This window comes from Panthera onca, chromosome B1 (assembly GCF_046562875.1).
Source record: "Panthera onca isolate mPanOnc1 chromosome B1, mPanOnc1 haplotype 2, whole genome shotgun sequence".
Taxonomy (NCBI): Eukaryota; Metazoa; Chordata; class Mammalia; order Carnivora; family Felidae; genus Panthera; species Panthera onca.
The window spans coordinates 45,193,402-45,213,378 of NC_138342.1; the positions used below are offsets into that span (position 1 = coordinate 45,193,402).

General features: G+C 39.3%; 2 protein-coding genes across 6 annotated transcripts in view; one reads left to right on the top strand and one right to left on the bottom strand.

The window, feature by feature from the left end:
• Positions 1–782, bottom strand: part of PPAT (phosphoribosyl pyrophosphate amidotransferase) — a 38,188-nt gene extending 37,406 nt beyond the window's left edge. The window contains exon 1 of the mRNA XM_060655738.3: positions 486–782. Within this exon, the coding sequence (XP_060511721.1) occupies positions 486–613 (128 nt within the window). The 5' untranslated portion in view covers positions 614–782. The remainder of the gene's footprint in view (positions 1–485) is intronic.
• The window catches only part of PAICS (phosphoribosylaminoimidazole carboxylase and phosphoribosylaminoimidazolesuccinocarboxamide synthase), a 51,689-nt gene that overhangs the window by 22,371 nt on the left and 9,341 nt on the right, over positions 1–19,977 (top strand). For 3 of the 5 annotated variants that reach the window (XM_060655728.3, XM_060655729.3, XM_060655730.3), the window contains 7 exons: positions 1,429–1,495; positions 5,381–5,578; positions 13,321–13,499; positions 15,695–15,874; positions 15,975–16,088; positions 16,771–16,854; positions 18,279–18,459. In XM_060655728.3, coding sequence (XP_060511711.1) covers positions 1,429–1,495; positions 5,381–5,578; positions 13,321–13,499; positions 15,695–15,874; positions 15,975–16,088; positions 16,771–16,854; positions 18,279–18,459 — 1,003 coding nt within the window. Of the gene's footprint in view, positions 1–937; positions 957–1,039; positions 1,059–1,428; positions 1,496–5,380; positions 5,579–13,320; positions 13,500–15,694; positions 15,875–15,974; positions 16,089–16,770; positions 16,855–18,278; positions 18,460–19,977 lie in introns of those variants that run through there. The other 2 variants (XM_078446098.2, XM_078446097.2) reach the window with 2 other exon arrangements.

Below are 19,977 nucleotides of genomic sequence, written 5' to 3' on the forward strand. Positions count from 1 at the left end.
AAATCTCCAGTCTGCTCAACAGCAGCCTTGCCCTTGCAAACAAAAGCTTGTGGTGGGCTGAAGGCTCCGCGCGAACACCTCAAGGTGTTGTAGGTCCTGGACCAGCAGCCACGCCACACAAACCTTTTTCAAAAGCAGCTCCAGGCTCTGCAAGATTAAGTCGGGGAGAAGTTCCGACCCGCCTAACCCTAGAGAACCGGAGCCTTAACAAATTGGCCAGACTTGTGAGGGGTGCATACTGGGAGGAGGGGAGCCCCTGAACAGCACTAGGGCTTGAGAGGGAGAAGTCCAGGGATGCAAGGTGGTGCCCGCGCACGCCTTGGCCACCTAGTCGATGCCACAGGCAGATACCAATCCAGGTAGAAGAGGTCTGGCCTCCTGGCCCTCAGGCGCGCACGAGCTCGCTAACACGGGCCGCGGGAAACAGCTTGTGCTGAAGAAGCAGCACACGCGCCGCCACCCCCACCCCTCAGCCGGTTGCTCACCGGTGCTGCAGACCCACAAGTCCCAGAGTGATCACATGCGGTACATCTAGCTGCGTGGGCCACTCTCCTGAGGCGATGCACCCGAAGACGCCACATTCCTCTCGGATTCCCAACTCCTCCAGCTCCATGTCGCTGCCGAAAGCACGTGGAGGGACCTGCCGCCGCGGCAGCGGCCTGAGCACCAACCAGCTGCCCGCTCGGCCCTTACGCCTCAAGCTCGCTTCCTTCCCAGCCGCACGACCCTAGCTACTGCGGCGGCGCGCGCTTTCCCAAAGCAAGCGTGATTAGCTCGCCCCCTGACACCCTGCCCCGCCCCTTCAGTATCCACCAATGAGCGTGGAGGGGGCTAGAGGCTCCTTGGCTGAGAGGAGGAGTCACAGACGCCTAGGGTGGAGCTAGTCCTCCGCCGGAGCCCTACGGGGAGCTGCTTTTGCTGCACGTGGAAATCTCCGTTATTTTCCAACATCCAAGGTTAGGGTGATGAAAGTAGTAGGGTTAACGTCATTTCTCTGCCAGAAGATGTAAGTTTTGTATGCTCCTCCGCACATGCTTTCCCCCGGCCGTCATTATTTGGTACGCTCCAACCTATGAACCTCTCTCGCTGAGGAGAAGGGGGCTGGTCAGCGAGCCTCTGTAGAGTCGGGAGGGGCCGCCAGTGCGCGCCACTTTTCGCCTCTTCTGGAACAGCGCCCGCGCGGGGTGGTAGGGGCGGGGGGAAGCTTGCGTCTCTGCGTCTGCGCGGCGGGAAGCCTCGGGGGTAAAGCTAGCTCCCGGAGCCGAAGTTCCGCCGGGGCGGCAGAGAAGACAGGCATTCCTCCGGACTGTGGTACTAGCTGAGAGCCTGAGTCTGCGCTCCGGAATACCAGGCCTGGCCGGGGGTGTGTCTGTGCGCCGCCCTCCCTTCCCCGCCGGGTGAGCTTCTCTGACCACTCCTCTTTTCCAGAGCCCTGCCTCTGTTCCCAGCGCGGCGTTTGCCCCCAGCCCACGCAGGATAATGGCTACAGCTGAGGGTGAGTAACAGGCATCCCCAGGAATATTCCGGGGACTCCCTGCCCTCCCGCCTGGAGCTTGCGAGCTCGGTGCGGACACGTGCGCGCCCTGCGGCCCTCCTGGCTGCCTCTCCCACCCCCGGGCGGTGTCTGGTCTCCCTGCAGCCTTCTCTTTAGGCCGCTGGGCGTGTGGACACGTGGCCCAGGCACCGCCAAAAGAGGCGTAGGAAACCCAGCCCTCCGGGGCCTCTCCGAACTTTCTGAAATACTCGGAACTGACTCTGGATTGGGGAAAGGAAACGAAGTAGAGAAAGAGTGATTACAAAGAGAAATGGTCAGGGGTTGGAGAGGTGCCTGAAAATCATGTTGGTAATCAATAGATATTGCAAAACAATCACAGAAACGTGTGGATTTTTCAAAGTCCTGCTTTTCCTATTAGGTTAATAATAACCTGCTATCTCCTTAAAGTTAATAATTGAATTTACTGAAAATTTACTTTTTTTTCTGTCCAGATTTTGTATGTGTGTGTGTTTTATAGTCTTTTGATGCCATGATGGCTTTGAAGAGCTCCAAAAGCACCAGGCAAAAAGTTGCCTTGCTTTAGTTTGCATTTATAGTTACATAATCATTTTATCTGTGAGTGATTAGATCCTCAGGAAAAATAGCTTGTGACATTTATGCTGGTTAAGTGTGTTTTTCCCCACACGCCCAATTTTTAAATTTATGATGAACCAACTTGTTTGTGTTGGCTAGTCAGTACATTGTCTTCCACAAAGAAAATTGAACTTAGGTAAAAATATATATATATATAGACCAAACAAAAAGATCCAGATGATAACGAGTAACAACTCCATAAAATCAGGGTATTAGAGCAGGTCTTTTCTTCCATACATCCAAACTGGTAGAATCTAACTGGCAGGTTAATCTTTCTCAAATGGCACTTTTACGATTTCTAAATGGCACTTCCATGCTCAAAAATGTTCAGTGGCAACCCAAGAGCTATTAAAATTCAGTCTGAAGACCCTTTCACCTCCTGCATACTGTTTTCTTCCTATCCCTTCAACCCTAACTTTGATTTCTCTGTCTTGTGAATCCTATACCTATATTCCAGTTAGGTTAATTCACCAAGTTCACTCATCTGTGTTAATTTATGCGGTGTCTAGGAGAACAGTGCCAATAGAAATATGTAAAACTCTATGTAACTATGGTTTCTAGTAGTCACGTTTTAGGAAGTAAAATGAAACAGGTGAAATGAATTGTAAATATATGTAGCCCAGTATATCCAAAACTATATCGTTTGCACATGTAATCAATATTTGTAAATGTGTGATATTTTGCATCCTTTTTTTTTCCCATCTTGAAATCCATTGTGTATTTTAAACTTAACTCACATCTCAATTTGGAGTAGCCGTGTTTCATATTTCATGACCAAATGTGGCTAGTGGCTCCCTTACTCCAGTAGGGGAACAGCCCTAGACTTTTTATCTCCTCTCTGTGGAAGTTCTATACATTTCAAGACTCTTAAATTTCAGTGCCACAAATTATTTTCAGTCATCAGTCTTTTCTGAATTCATCTGCTAGTTCTTAGTAGGCGTTTTGGCACTTGTAATATATGTCTCCTAGGAGTATGTTTTTTCTATCCATTAATTGAAATTCCTACCCTGTTTAACAACTAGGTAATAAATATGGATTCAACTGAATTGTGGATGTGCAGTAGTTAAAAACTTTCTTTTGCCTTGTAGCTAACCTAGGAAACATCCTTGACTTTCCCCCTCTTTTATCCCTATGTTGAATGAGTGGTTCTTAAAACTTTTACCTTTTAAATATCTTGAGCCTTTCAACCACTGCTTTTTCCTTAGACCAGGACATTTCTTGGGCTGTATTGCTGCAAGAGCATCCTAACTGGTCTTTCAATCTTTAGTTTTCTTCCATCCACCCCTTCCTCATTTCATTTTCCACGCAGCAGCCATAATCTTTCTAATATAGGAATCTGTCATTTTGCTGAAGTGTTTAAAAGCCACATGGTTGTTTTTAGGATAAAATCTACACATTATCAACATGATGTATGAGGCCTAAAGAATGAATAGTGAAATGCAAGGGAAGGAAACTGTTTGGGCCAAGAGAGAACATGTCAAAAGCCTGTGAGTGGGATATAGAAATTCATTCATGGAAGTTAGAGTTCTGGGAAGGGAATCAAGAAATGTGAAGTTGGAGCACTAAGCTGAGGCTCTATCTTGAGGAGCCTTTTAAACCTTGTCAGTGAGTCAGGACATTATGATAGGGTGGGGATTCATCCTCTAGATTAGGTACCCTGCAGTGGCAACTATTAAACTGAATTGTAACTGGTTTAATGGTTACCTCTGCTAGCTGGTGATCTTACCCCTGCCCAATTCTTCCTTGTCTTATCTCCTGCCATTCTTTTTTACTCTCAGCTGCTGTCCTCCTTCCCCTACCCTATAGCAGTGCATGCACACACAGTGTTCCAACCATATTGAAGTTCTGCCATGTACTGTTTTACCCCATGGTCACTGTCACTACCTACCCCTTTTCCTCTTCTGGCTAAGTGTTTATCCTTCCTCTGATCGCAACCTAATCCTCACTTTGTTCCAGCCTTTCTTCTCTGATGTCTAGACTAGGTTAGGCGGGCCTGCTGTGAACCTGTTATCCTATAGTCTGTTTCTCACATCATACTTGTTATGATGTCCTGTTTAATTTCAGCTTCCCTCAGGCTCAGGTCTCATGAGAACAAGAACTCTCTCTTGTTTACTGGTATATCCCTAGTGTACCTGGCGCACAGACACTAAAAAATGCCAATACCAAGAATGAGTCCTTGTTCTGGGAATGTGAGGGTGATTTCTTCCCTTGGAAATTTTAAGTCCTTAAACTTCTGTTACCTCTGATCTTCATCTAAATCATTCTTTCTAATGACCAGAGTCTACTTTTTTTAGGTCTGTGACCTGCATCAAAATTAGAGTCTCTTGTACTCACTTCCTCACAATTTCCTACATCTTAGTGTGGAGAAAGGATTAACAGTGAGGGATAGGGAAGAAAGATTAAGAAATAACCACCTCGGTGGTTCAATCAGTTAAGCGTACAACTCTTAATTTCGGCTCGGGTCATGATCTCACAGTTTGTGAGATCAAGCCCAGCATCAGGCTGTATGCTGTCAGTGTGGAACCTGCTTAGGATTCTCTCTACCCCTGTCTCTCTGCCTCTCCCATGTTCGTGCACATGCTTGTGAACTTAAAAAAAAATAGAGGCTCTTGGAAATGGGCTAACTTCAGTGGGGGGGGGGGGGGTGCCTCTCCTTGCACATTAACTAAACATCAAGAAACCCTGCTGGCTGAACTTTGCCATTTTGCCTGCTACAGAAAGCTCTGAGGCTGTAGCCTGCTTGGGATTCTCTCTCCCCCTCTCTGTCTGCCCCTCCCCTGCTTGTGCTCTGTCTCTCTCAAAATAAATAAAAAACTTTAAAAAAAATTTTTTTATTTTCTCTAGTTTGATTGTAAGAATATGGTATAAGATACACATAACGGACAAAACACATGTTACCCAAGCATTTAACATTACCTCTTAACAGATAACGTTGATCTTCTGATCAGCAGTAAAATATTAGTTAAGATTTGGGAGAGTAAAAGTTATATGCAGATTTTCAACCCTAAACCCCACATTGCTCAAGGGTCAATTGTAATTATTTACATAGTTCTAATTTTTCACAAAATTGTGTGAATCAAATATGATGCCTGTGAAAATACTTTGTAGGGTATAAGGTTCTATGCAGGTGAATGAATTTTTATTAAAATTATTAACCACTTTGTATGTTCCCTGATTCATCATTCTAGATAATTCAGTCTTCAATTAGGAAATTTTTCCCTGAAATCTGATGCTTCCGTTTTATTTCCACAGTGCTGAATATTGGTAAAAAACTCTATGAGGGTAAAACAAAAGAAGTCTATGAATTGCTAGATAGTCCAGGAAAAGTCCTCCTTCAGTCCAAGGACCAGATTACAGCAGGAAATGCAGCCAGAAAGAATCACCTGGAAGGAAAAGCTGCAATCTCAAATAAAACTACCAGTTGTATTTTTCAGTTATTACAAGAAGCAGGTAAGTGGCTCTCCCAATAGCCTCCACTTTCATATTCTCTCTCACACACACATACTGGTCCTTTTCATGGGGGAAATGACATTATTTGGATTAACAGCTTGTTGAGTACCAGGTATATTTTTCAGTTGTTATAGGAAAACAGGTAGGTGCCTCCCTGCACAATCTCCTTCCTTTTGAGTGCGCACATACACACAGGGCACACTCTGATCTCTTTCATCAGGAGTTGACATTATTTGGGTTAACAGCATGTTTTTGGGGATGTCTCACAAGCTAAGCTTTAAATTAAATCAAACCAGGAACTCTTAAATTTCACTATAACACTTTACTGAACTTGGAATTAGTAATGCCATTTAGTTAAGGAATCTTAACAGTTTGCTGTGGTCTTTCTCTGGCACACATATATTTTATGTAACTTTTCTCTCCTAGGACATCTTCCTAGGAGAGACTTCTCTATGAAGGAGGCCTATTCTGATGTTAGGTAGTTGTAATTGGAGAGTTGAAATTTGGTACCTGCAATTCTGGGCATTTACTCTTTGCTCTGCCCCTTGGAGACAAGACAGAATTTCAAATCCCTTTTCCACTTGAAAGCCCTGAAAAGCATTTGAAGATTGCCACACCTTCTCACCCTGTCCCAAGTGAGGAATTTAAACTAGATCAAAGATCTCCAAGGTTACCTCCTACTCTAAAACTGAAAGAAGCCTATTTTCTATAGAGACATCTATTCAAAAGGATGAAATTAAGATCAGAACTTTCTATGGAGGGCACTTGGAGTAAAGAAAGGGGAATTAAGATAATGGGCTTTTCTGCAGGGATTCAGTTAACAGCTGATTTGTCTGTAGTGTAGGAAACCTCTGTTAATAAAAGATTTGAGCTCTTCTGGGGCTCCTGGCTGGCTCAGACAGAAAAATGTATGACTCTTGATCTCAGGGTCATGAGTTCAAGTCCCACGTTGGGTGTGGAGATTACTTAAATAAATGAACTTTAAAAAAATTTTGAGCTCTTTCCCTCAAGTGTAAAAGGCCTCATTGCCTGGGATCACTCAATCTTTGAACCCTCCAGTTCCTTACCTATAAAATAAAAGCTTAGTTTTTTACTACCCTAGTTCTAACTTTATAATTTAATAGTTTTGTCTCCTTTTACTTCCCAGTTGCCCTTTCATTTCTTAGAGCTTCCAGTAAGCATTTTATTTATTTTCAGAGAGAGAATCCCAAGCAGGCTCTGCACTAACAGTGTAGATGCGGGGCCCAAACTCAAACTGTGAGATCATGACCTAAGCTGAAATCTAGGGTTGGATACTCAACTGACTAAGCCACCCAGGCGCCCCAACAATAAAGTATTTTTTAACTAAGGTATGTACATTTTTTTAGACATGGTGATATTGCATACTTAATAGACCACAGTATAGTATAAAATATAACTTGTATATGCATGGGAAACCAAAAAATTCATTTTGATTTGTTTTATTGTAATAATTGCTTTATTGTGGTCTGGAACCGAACCCTCAATATCTTTAAGGTATTGCAGGACTTTTTTACCACAATACCCAGTATTCGTTGTCTCCCTGCTTCAAAGAATGAAGAGGTGGACACAAAATGAGCAGTGGGCAGAAGTTTATTAGAGTATAAGAAAGTAAGAATAGTAGGAAAGCTCTCATTACTGAGAAGGAACATTTGAAAGTGAATGCTTGAGGACTCTAAGCTAGGGTCCTTTGTTTTTTGTTTTTTTTTTAATAAAGATCTGGTCAGCCCTCCCCCTTGCCTTCCCCCTTGTTCTTTCTCAGACTATAGTCTTATTGGCTTGCTAGTTCTAGGTTCTGGGTTGTCCATATCTGATTGACTCTTTCCATTGTATGAGGAGTGGTCTATGGCCTTACTTAGGTCTTTTGTCAAAATCTGGAGGGGAAACCTGAAGGGGAGTAGGTGGAGTATGTTACATTCTTAAGAGGAACCTTATGCCTGAGGGGACTTGCTGTGGTCAGACACTCCCAGCATTGTTCGAAAACAGGTGTTTTTCCCTGCCAAGGGACTTCAGGCCCTAATCTGTCCCTCTCTGCCTACTGAATCCTCTTCTCTTATCATAGCATGTTTATAATTTCTCTTAATCTTTCTAAATCCAAAGGAATTTAATAACTTTGTTTTTAGTCAAGATAGATATACCTACCTTCCACAAAATAACAAGGTAATTCAAGTTAAATCAGTTCTGTCTGTACAGAATGGGTTCTTGAATAGTTTTGCCTCTTTCATCATTTTCTGTTGAATGTTTTTAAGTTAGCGTGGAACTAACTTAATTGACAACGTAATTTGTCTCCATACCATAAATCCTTCTATACATTGAAAGTGAGTGTGTTATTATAAACTCAAAGGACCACTCAGATTTCCTAAGTAATACGATTTTAGGATTTTTTTTTTAATGTTTGTTTGTTTTTGAGAGAGCATGCAAGCGGAAGAGGGACAGAGAGAGGGGGACAGAGGATCCAAAGCAGATTTGAAATCAAGAGTCGGACGCTTAACCAACTAAGCCATGCAGGGACCCCAGCAGCTAATTTTTTTATTGCTAACAATTTATAGTATTAAGCAACTTTTTAAAACGTTAATATGTATAGGAGAATGAGATAACTTGGGAGGTTAAAAATGGATCACTTAATCTGTACTACAAAAGGAACCTAAAATTAGTTTGATGCTCTGTATAAAAACCTGCTCAGTCACTGAGAAACCACCAGTCAAGGAAGGCTTAAAATAAAAATTCTAAAATCAGGGGTCCTGGGTGGCTCAGTGTGAGTTAGGGCCCCACTTCGGGCTTGCTGCTGTCAGTGCAGAGCCTGTTTGGGATTCTCTCTCCCTCCACCTCTCTCAAAATAAATAAATAAACATTAAAAAAATATAGCACCTACGTATCCATAGTAATTATACATAGCTACAGAATTGCATGTATATATATTTACATATATATAAATGCTCTCAAATAACAAGGTAAGTACAGGCCCAAGTTTTTATTTGCTTATTCAGGAAGGGAGTATTCAGTGTGCTTTCTGGGGCTTAACAAAAAATAAGTTAAGGTGACCACGTTGTCTCTCTTTGTCCAGGATTTTCCCAATTTTGACTTTGAAAGCCTTGCATTTTTAAAGGGAAAGTTTGTTACCCTAAATGAAGTACTCCAACAATTACATTTAAATCACTGTGTTTGGCATACTTAACTAAAACTTACTTGGTTCACAGGAAATGTTGAAAGATATTTTTCAGGTTTTATATACTGTGAAATTAAGGAAAACTTTAGTTTTAAAAAATTCTTAGATTTGTTTTAGAGGATAGATTAGGAATTCTGTTGTTTTATCTAATTTTTACTCACTGACAGTTAAATAAATAGTATGTTTAGTTGACCCCTAGTGGTCTATTTAAAATTGCTTTCAGGGGCACTTGGGTGGCTCAGTCGGTTAAGCAAGCATCTGACTTCAGCTCAGGTTATGATCTCGTGGTCTGTGAGTTTGAGTCCCACATCAGGCTCTGTGCTGATTGCTCAGAGCCTGGAGCCTGCTTCAGATTCTGTGTCTCCCTCTCTCTCTGCCCCTCCCCTGCTCATGCTTTGTCTCTCTCAAAAATACATACATTAGGAGTGCCTGGGTGGCTCAGTCAGGTAAGCATCTGACTTGGGCTCAGGTCATGAACTCACGGTTCGTGAGTTCAAGCCTCACAATGGGCTCTGTGCTGACAGCTCAGAGCCAGGAACCTGCTTTGGATTCCGTGTCTCCCTTGCTCTCTGTCCCTCCCCTGCTTGCGCATGTGCGCGCTCTCAAAAATAAACAGACATTAAAAAAATTTAAAAATAATAAACACATTAAAAATTGTTTTAATTACTTTCTTTATAAGCAAGGTTATGTTCTAATTAAGGTTTTTCTAGAAATTAGAGTGGGAAGGGTACCAAATGACAATTAGTAAATCAAGATTCTAGTTTTCTCATTGTCAATCATAAGCGAGCTATAAAATACTGTACAAATAGATACAAGTAATATTTCTCCATGGAAATAATATTCTACATACTACACCTGAGTTATAAAATGTGTGGGTTTGGTCTCAATACTTAAAAATCAAAACTTAATCTTTTAAGTCTCAGTTCTCCCACAGAAACCTACCATAATTACGTTTAGGTGTGTTAGTAGTCATGGGTATGAGTCCTGCAGTTGCTAAACCACAGACAAGAAGCTGGACAGCCTTAATACATGGTTGGCCCCAGAGATAATGTGGACTGATTAGTTGTCAGACATAGTAATTCAGAGTATGAAGTGACATTTGCTACATGGTAGGAGTTCTTTTTCTCATTGCATGCAGTCATGAAATTTGCTAAGATGATGTGTATTAGAGCAATCGTCATCTAAACTGAATTTTTTTTTTTTTTTGAAAAAATTTTTTTTCTGTGTAAGAGTCTTGCCGTAAATTGATTCTGTTCTTTCAGTTCTCTTAAATGTGAGGAAGGGTTTTCCTCTGAAGAAAGTAACGATTTATGTTTAAAGGATAGATGTGGACACTGGTCTTTCAAGCTTGGTAGACACAAATATGACTAATGATTAACAGATCTAAAACGGAAAAATTCTTGAAGCTAGGCATGTAGTTACTGCCTCAAGTTAAGGATTGACTTAAATCATCTGCCTATCCATGAGCATGAGCCCAATCGTTCTTTAAAGGTTAAAATGACCATTACACTGTTATTCTTTCCCAGAGTTCCTATTCATGTAGCATACTACAATTCTGTTACAATCAAATTGTACTGGTCAAGCACAGAGGGAATACAGAGAAAACAGTACAGGTTTTGAAACTGTTCCAGGCACCATTACTGATTAGCACCATGACCTAGCTTGTCAAATTACTTAACTTCTTTGAGCTTCTGTTTCTTTCACTGTAAAATGCAATGATACCTACCTGAAAATTTTTATAAACATAATAGCACCTACCTGAAAAATTTTATGTATGGTTAAATGAGATAACACATAGAACACTTGGCACAGTGCAAGACTTCCATAAATGTTGATTCCTTTCATGTATGGATATACATATGTATATAGATATATATGTGATCAAATTTTTTTTTATTTTTTTCTGATGAGAAAAAATTGATTTTAGAGGATTAGATTGGGATTGGAGGTACTAACATTACAGTCTGAAGATGAACATTATTATGTTAAACCCATGCAGGTTTCCAGCAGCTGTTTCAATTCATGTTAATGCTATAGTATTCCCTTGTGCTGTGATGTAATAACACTTCTAGGAGAGGCAGTATAGCATAGTGGTTAATTGGGTAGCCACACAGAGTTGAAAGTGTTGATTGGAAACCCTACTTTATCTAGTACTAGCTAACATGATTACTATGCTTCTATCCTTATCTATTTTGTTGAATGTTTGCCTCTATTATCTACCTTCTCAGGTATTATGAGGATTAAACAAATGAAAATGGATTTATGATGCCTGACCTAAAGCAGGTCTTGCTACTTTTTAAAATTAAATTGTGGTGGAGTGGCTGGCTCAGTTAGTAGAACATGTACTCTTGATCTGAGGGTCATGAGTGTAGGCCTCATGTTGGGCATAGAGCTTAATTAAAAAATTAAGGGGCGGCTGGGTGGCTCAGTTGGTTAAGCCTCAGACTTTGGCTCAGGTCATGATCTTGTGGTTTGTGAGTTCAAGCCCCGGATCGGCTTCCTGCTGACAGCTTGGAGCCTGCTTCGGATACTGTGTCTACCTCTCTCTCTGCCCCTCCCCTGCTTGCACTCTGTTTGTCTCTGTCTCTCAAAAATAAATATTTAAAAAATATTTTTAAAAAATTGTGGTAAAAGACACACAATAAAATTTATCATTTTAACCATTCTTAAGATTTTATTTTTAAGTAATCTCTACAGCCAACATGGGGCTTGAACTCACAACCCTGAGATCAAGAGTTACATGCTCTACTGACTAAGCCAGCCAGACACCCCTCATTTTAACTGTTTAAAAATGTAAATTCTGTAACATTAAGTACGTTTACAGTTACCCGTTTTCAGAACTTTTTTACCATCTTAGATGGAAACTATGACCCATTAAACAAAACTCTCCATTCTCCCTTCCCAGCTCCTGGTAATCTCTATTCTACTTTCTGATTATGAATTTGCGTTTTTTAGGTACCTCATGTAGGCGGAATTATACAATACTTTTATTTCACTTAGCATAATGTTTTCAAGGTTTATTCATGTTGTAGCATGTATCAGAGTTTTATTTCTTTTTAAAATGACTGAACGATAATTCATTATATGTATATTGTACATTTTGGTTATTTATTAATTTGTTGATGATTGGCTATTGTGAACTTTGGTGTACAAGTATCAATTTGAGTCCCTGCTTTCAATTCTTTTCAATACTGCCTTTTCTAGAAGTGTTATTACGTGGTAGCACAAAGTAATACTGTAGCATTAACATGAGTAAAACATTTCCTGGAAACCTGTATAGGTTAACATAATAATGCTCATCTTCAGGCTGCCAGTGTTAGTACCTGGAATACCTAAAAGTGGAGTTGATCGATCATATGATTCATAAAAATTGTAACTAGTATTAGGTTATTTTCCAAGACCCCCAAATAAAATAGCTCCCATCACAAGTTAGCTCTTTATCTTAGTTTTCCACTAACATTTGAGTAAAAGAGAAGGGAAAGGAAGAACAAATGTTTTCTTTCCTCCTGGCCACATTGGCTGCAGTTCCTGCTGCTACCTATTGGAGATTTTTTTCAGGGATTATTTCCTTCAAATTTTAAGAGAAAAGGGCTATCCAGAATGTAGGGCTATATCTGCTTGTGATAAGTAGATTGATTTTTTTTAAAAAATTCTTTTTTAATTTTTATTATTTTTGAGAGAGAGAAAGAGAGTGGAGCAGGGGAGGGGCAGAGAGAGAGGGAGACACAGAATCTGAAGCAGGCTCCAGGCTCTGAGCTGTCGGCACAGGGCCCGAGGTGGGGCTCAAACTTGCGAACCAGGAAATCAGACCTGAGACGAAGTTGGATGTTTAACAGACTGAGCCACCCAGGCGCCCTGTAGTTTGATATTTTATAAGGCCCATATAATACTGGTCTATCAAATATGAGAATCTTATAACCAAATCTGATTTAAAGACAATTAGTACTACTTAGATGAGTTATATGCCTAGTGCAAAGTTAGGTAAGCAGTAGCAGAGGAGTTACTCAGTATTTCTTGAATGTCTGAATGAGTGAATGGTAAAGACTCTGAGACCCAGATCTTCTGATCCACTATATGCTTTGCCATGCAACATTAAAATGAAATATTGCTAAATATTTTGATAAGCATTAAGAAAGCCATGTTAATAATTTTGTTTTCCTACTTCCACTTAAAAAAAAAAAAAGACATATAAAGGGGGGTGCCTAGGTGGCTCAGTTGCACGTCCAACTTCTGCTTGGGTCATGATCTCATGGTTCATGGGTTCAGGCCCTGTGCCAGGCTCTGTGGTGATGGCTTAGAGCTTGGAGCCTGCCTCAGATTCTGTGTCTCCCTCTCTGTGCCCTTCCCTTTTTGCACTCTGTCTCTCTCTCTCTCGCTCTCTCTCTCAAAAATAAATAAACATTAAAAAAATGTTTTTTAATTACATTTAAGGATAACGCATTTGGCTAGATAGTTTTTGTTTCATTTTGTTGTGTGTTAACAGTTTTATTATGCCTCAGATGTACCTTTTTAAACACAGTTTTAATGCTTTTTAAAAAAACTTCTTATCAATATATAGGTATCAAAACTGCTTTCACCAGAAAATGTGGGGAGACAGCTTTCATTGCACCTAAGTGTGAAATGATTCCAATTGAATGGGTTTGCAGAAGAATAGCAACGGGTTCTTTTCTCAAAAGAAATCCTGGTGTCAAGGAAGGATATAAGTTTTACCCACCTAAAGTGGAGATGTTTTTCAAGGTAATTATTTTATATTTCTGTGCTTTACTATAACATAGCAACAAACTTAAAATTTCAAAATCAAAAGGTTTAAACATTATTAAAACTTTTGATATTGCAGCTGTCATTACAGAAATATATGTCAATAATGTACATTTTTGTTATCAATGATAATTCCGATTTTTAAAAGAAAACATTTCTGAAACTGTACTTAATCTTAACTTTGGTTCAAGATCACTACCAAAATGAATAAATTAAAACTAGCAGTTACTAGGAAGAAAAGTTAACAATTCAGAAACTTAAAATTTTTTGAAGAGTTTGAAGTAAAGGCTAATACAAGGGATCTTTTTATATTAAAATACAGAAAGAGCTATTACCAATGTCTCTTACAAGCGAAAACATAATAAAAATGTAGCAATCAGTGGTTATAAATTTGTATTTGTTTTCTTTATTGACTGCTTTTCTCTTTCCATCTTTGTTTATGCTGTTAAGCATAGTTCCAACGTCAGAAGTAATGTCAGTGTAACATTTTTAAACAGTCAACGAAAATCGCCTCTCAGCCTTTTGGCCCAGATCAAGTATAATCAGTGAACTGCGTACCTTAAAATGTTTATATTATGGTTATAATACAAATCAAAAATTCATAAAAGAAAAATTTCATGTCAGGGGCCCCTGGGTGGCTCAGTCAGTTAAGCATCTGACTTCGGCTCAGGTCATGATCTCACGGTTTGTGGGTTCGAGCCCAGCATGAGGCTCTGTGCTGACAGCTCAGAGCCTGGAGCCTGCTTCAGATTCTGTGTCTCCTTCTCTGCCCCTCCCTTGCTTGGGCTCTGTCTCTCTCTCCCCAAAATAAATAAATAAAATTTAAAAAAAATTTTTAAAGAAAAATTTCATGTGAAATTGGGACACTACTTAGAATAAAATGAAAATCTTTTTTTTTTAACTAATGTCTTTATATTAAGTCTCTTGAATTATCAAATAATAACCCTAAAGACTTGTAGTCTTCTATAAATTCTTATCAAAAATGAGGTTAGGAGCAGTACCTGCCTGATTCATCTGATAGAGCAGGCAGCTCTTGGTCTCAGGATCGTGAGTTCAAGCCCTATGTTGGGTGTAGAGATTACTTAAAATAAAATCTTTAAAAAGAGAGGTCAGGAGATTATGAAAACTGCATTCTAGAAAGATTTGGTGGACTAAAATATTTTTTGACCTTACTGTCTCTGTTGACTCAGATAAAGGAAATAAAAGCCACAATCTTTTGTTTAAATTAAAAGAGCAATATTTTTTTCAAATATTTTATGACCTAGAGTAAGTTACTCACTGAATATCTTGAATTTCAAAGAAACTATTAAAAATAGACAAATTGGGGCCCCAGGGTGGCTCATTCGGTTAAGCGTCCAACTTCCACTTGGGTCATGATCTCATGGTTCGTGAGTTCAGGCTCTGCATCAGGCTCTCTTCTGTTAGAGGATCTGAGCGGGCTCTATACTATCTCCCTCCCTCTCTGCCCCTCTCCTTGCTCACACTCGCTCTCTCTCTCTCAAAAATTGAATAATAAATAATGAATAAATAACATAATGTTTATTCACTTTTTGAGAGAGAGAAAGAGTGGGTGAGTCAGTGAGTACAAGCAGTGGAGGGGCAGAGACAGAAGGAGACCCAGAATCTGAAGCAGGCTCCAGGTGCTGAGCTGTCAGCACAGAGCCCTATGCGTGGCTTGAGCTCATGAACTGTGAGATTATGACTTGAGCCAAAGTCAGACGCTTAACAGACTGAACTACCCAGGCACCCCAATAAACATTAAAAAAAAAATAACTTTGAGACTTTTTTTTTTTACAAAAAATAAAAATAGAGAAATCAAAAATAATTGTTGCGGTGCCTGCGTGGCTCAGTCGGTTAAGCATCGGACTCTTGATTTCAGCTCAGGTCGTGATCAGGCCACGAGAGATCAGGCCTGTGTGGGGCTGTGTACCGATGGCATAGAGCCTGCATAGGATTCTTTCTCTCTACCTCTCCCCAACTTGTGCTCGGTCTCAAAATAAACTTTAAAAAAAAAAAAGATAATTATTGTGAATTAAAGGGTTATTTTAACCAAAAGTTAAGTATTTAGAGAAAAATAATTCTGAGGAATTCTTGGTCAAGGAAAAAAAGACTTCAGTTTATCTCAAAAGGTTAAAATTTTTATATTTAATTGTATTCCTTTACTCTGTTTTCAGGATGATGCCAATAATGATCCACAGTGGTCTGAAGAACAGCTAATTGCTGCAAGATTTTGCTTTGCTGGACTTGTTATAGGCCAAACTGAAGTGGATATCATGAGTCATGCTACACAGGCTATTTTTGAAATACTGGAGAAATCTTGGTTGCCCCAGAATTGTACACTGGTTGACATGAAGGTACAAATAAAATGGAGGTTTGAGAGTAAAGATTGTAACTGAGAAATGCCTTTAGCTGTAGAGTTTTGAAAACTTTTCTTTGGTGATATGCTCTTTCTAGATTGAATTTGGTGTTGATGTAACCACCAAAGAAATTGTTCTTGCTGATGTTATTGATAATGATTCCTGGAGACTCTGGCCATCAGGAGATCGAAGCCAACAGAAAGACAAACAGGTAATGCTTCAGGGGTTTTTTATCCTTTGCAAGATCAGGCTGAGATAGAGGTGAACAGGAAAATGGAAGGAAAGAAAAGGCAATTATTACTCCCTGTGTTAAGAGCCTGAGTTAACTGCTATTTACGTTTAAGGATAAATAAGTCTTAAATTTCTTGTACCCTGAAAAAAAAATTATAATAGAAACAGTTTACATTTACAAAGCAGATTTCTCATTTATTATGACTGTCACACAGGGCAAGTATATTCTTGTTTGGCTAATTGAAAACTAAGGTACTGAGATGATGATAGATGTTGTCATAATTATAAGTGGCAGATCTGGAACTCTGTCCCAAGCGTTCTGGATCTTACCAGGTTACATTTCTGCTCTGTCTTACAAAAAACAAAATTAGGGCAGATGCTGTCTATACTTCATACATAAGAATTATCAGGGCAGTTAACTAAAGTTGCTAGTGTACAAAGCACTTAATGAAATAAAATGAAAATACAAGTATACTTCACTATCTAAACTTTCTCTAGTTTAATTCAAGAAATGAATTTATAGACCCATACATTTTCAGATACATTCCTTGTTGTTCAGGCTCTTCGTAATCTACCCAAAACTCAAAAATCAAATAATTTTAGTTAGTAAAAATATTACTAATAGAATATTTGTATTCTAAACTTTCTACCCTATTTTCTAGTCATATCGTGACCTCAAAGAAGTAACTCCTGAAGGACTCCAGATGGTAAAGAAAAATTTTGAGTGGGTTGCAGAAAGAGTAGAGGTAAAACTTTTATAGTAAAGTTATACTGTACTGTGTTTTTCTTTAAGAAAATCTTGCTTCAAAAAGGAAAATAAAAGTGAGAAGCTGTAGTTACTTTCTTTTCTCCAGTGGTTTTAAAACAAGGAGCACCTTTAAGAAATGTACACCAGACTCTTCTCATTGATGTACTAAAACCCCTTGCTGTAAAACTGGCCAGTACACTCCCAAATTCTGTTGGGGAGTACTAGAATCCTTGTCTCCTCCCTGCCTCTTATATTTCCCACCCACCCCTCTCCACTGCTCCTCAGTGGAACCCGTTAGCATGGGTTCCATAAGCAGGAACCCGTTAGCATGGGTTCCATAAGCAGACTTCAGAATTAGAACTCAATCTGACATTAAAATGTCACTTTAAGATTTATGGTGTTATTATTATAATTACATGGAAATTGTGATTTGTGGTTATCCAACAGCCATAGCTACTTTTAAGTACATCATGTCCATGGAAACATGCATTTTGAGTTCTAAGCAACCAACTGAAAAAAGATTTATATCTTTTTTATAGATTATAAATTATTAGCTTAACAAACAGGTCTAGAAACTAGATTGGCTGATTATGCCTTAAAATCTCCATTAAACTGAATATATGAAAAATCTTAGGATGAAGTATTTTATTATATTTTTAATGTTTATTTATCTTAGAGCAAGTGAGCAAGGGGCAGAGAGAGGGAGAGACAGATGGAGAATCCACAGCAGGCACTGAGCTGTCAGCACAGAGCCTGACACAGGGCTCAAACCCATGAACCAAGAGATCATGACATGAGCTGAAGTTGGATACTTAACTGACTGAGCTACCCAGGCACCCCAGGATGAAATATTTTATATTACAGCTTCCTGAGTATTAATTAGAAGGGTTCAGTATTTATCCTTGCTTTGTATTATAATAGTAGATGTAATTTATCTCATTAAAAATGTTACTCTTTAGGGGCGCCTGGGTGGCTCAGTTGGTTGAGCAGCCCACTTCAGCTCAGGAATGATCTTGCAGTTTGTGAGTTTGAGCCCCACGTTGGGCTCTGTGCTGACAGCCCAGAGCCTGGAACCTGCTTCATATTTTGTGTCTCCCTCTCTCTCTGACCCTCCCCTGCTCCCACTCTATCCATCTCTCTGTCAAAAATAAACATTAAAAAAATTTTTTTTAAATGTTATTCTTTAGGTCTTAAGTATGAAGACCACTTTTCTTTATATATAGAGGTTATTTTGGAAAAGAAATCCTCTATCATTTTGTCTTGTTTGTCTCTGTCTTGAATTCGGTCTATTAGGAAAGAAAATATTCCGTCCAGTTGTAATTTTACTATAGCTCTGTAAACTGACTATTCTCATGGTATTCATCTCTATATTTATCCATTTTTGCCATCTTTATTTTGCATGTCCGTGTTTTTCTTTTCTAGTTGCTTCTGAAATCAGAAAGTCAGTGCAGAGTTGTAGTATTAATGGGCTCAACTTCGGATCTGAGTCACTGTGAAAAAATCAAGGCAGCTTGTGGAAAATTTGGCATTCCATGTGAACTTCGGGTAACATCTGCCCATAAAGGACCAGATGAAACTCTGAGAATTAAAGCAGAGTATGAAGGTAAATGTCATACAACTAGAGCATTTCAGGAAGTTCTCCTGATTTTGCTAAAAATTTTATGCTTAGACTAATAATGCTGAAGAAGAGCTATGCCATGTATCCAAGAAGAAAAATATGGTAGTCTAGGCTTTCATGATATGCACTTCCAAAGAAGACACTTAGAAAAGAATGGCTCAAGGAGAAAGATTTGAAAATGCAACATGGGCACACCTAAAACTAATGCAACACTGTGTGCCAACAACGTTCAGTTATTTTTTAAATGTTAAAAATAAGTAAATGAAGGAGTAGAGCCCCCTCCTCGAAAAAAGAAAATGCAATATGGAAGGAAAATAAAAGTTAGGTCTTTAACTAATAAGAAGCCCCTCAAGTATTGTTTCTGATATGCTCCAACAGAAAATAGGCCCCATATCAATTTTGGGAGGACTGAAGTTGAAGTAGCAGAGCCTCTCAAGTATTTTTAATGGACAGCCTTTCCTAGGAGGCGGTTAAACATAAAATTAAGGAAGAATTTTAATTTTTTAATTTTTGTTATTTTTTTTTTTTTTTAAGTTTATTTATTTATTTTTGAGAGAGACAGAGTGGGCAGGGGAGGGGCAAAGAGAGGGGGAGAGAGAGAATCCCAAGCAGATTCTGCACAGTCAGCGTGGAGCCCGACACAAGGCTCAATCTCACGAATCGTGAGCTAAAACCAGGAGTCGGATACTTAACCGACTGAGCCACCCAGGTGCCCCAAGGAATAATTTTAGAATTTAGTATGTAAAAGAAATGGCTTGATGTGATAGTATTGATCTAAAATAATGGAGTCTCATACACCTGACCAAATGTTTCTAAACTGGGAAAAATGTTGATTTGAGTATTCTTTCTCAAGGTAGTTGTTATAGGAGCATAGTTATTAAGTTTTGGGGGCCGGGGGACTGGGATAGTTTCTAGACCTGTTTGTTAAGCTAATGAAAGCCTGAACTCTTTATCCAGAAAAATGTAAATACATAAAATTTTTAGATTTCAGGTTAGGAATCTGTGTTAAGAAACAAAGGAATAACTTATAAATTTATCAGAGAATGAAATGTTGAAGGGATATGTTAGAAAGTATATTGAAGAGACTTAAATATTTGGGTACTATATTACTGAATCTGTCTGCCTTTACTCATGTGCCCCTGAACCTCTAGTCTCTGTTAATGAGGTCTTCCTATACCCTGTTGGTTGAAGGATACCAGGATAGACCCTAGTTGGCGTAATGTCACTCTTTGTTCCAGTGAGCCTAAGCAGCCATAGTAGAAGGGGCCTTTGAGCTATTCCCTCACACACTCTAGTACTCCCTTTATACTATATATCTCAAAGATGGCCAAACCGCTCTCCCTGTTTTGTTACTTGAGATATAATAGGTAGCAGAGTGAAATATATATTTTGAATGTATATGTAATAATAGTGTCTTATTTTGCTTTTTGTGGAGACTGCTAATAAAGGAACTGAAGGAGTTAAGGCACATAGACATTTTGTTTTCACCTATCTTAAAACCTC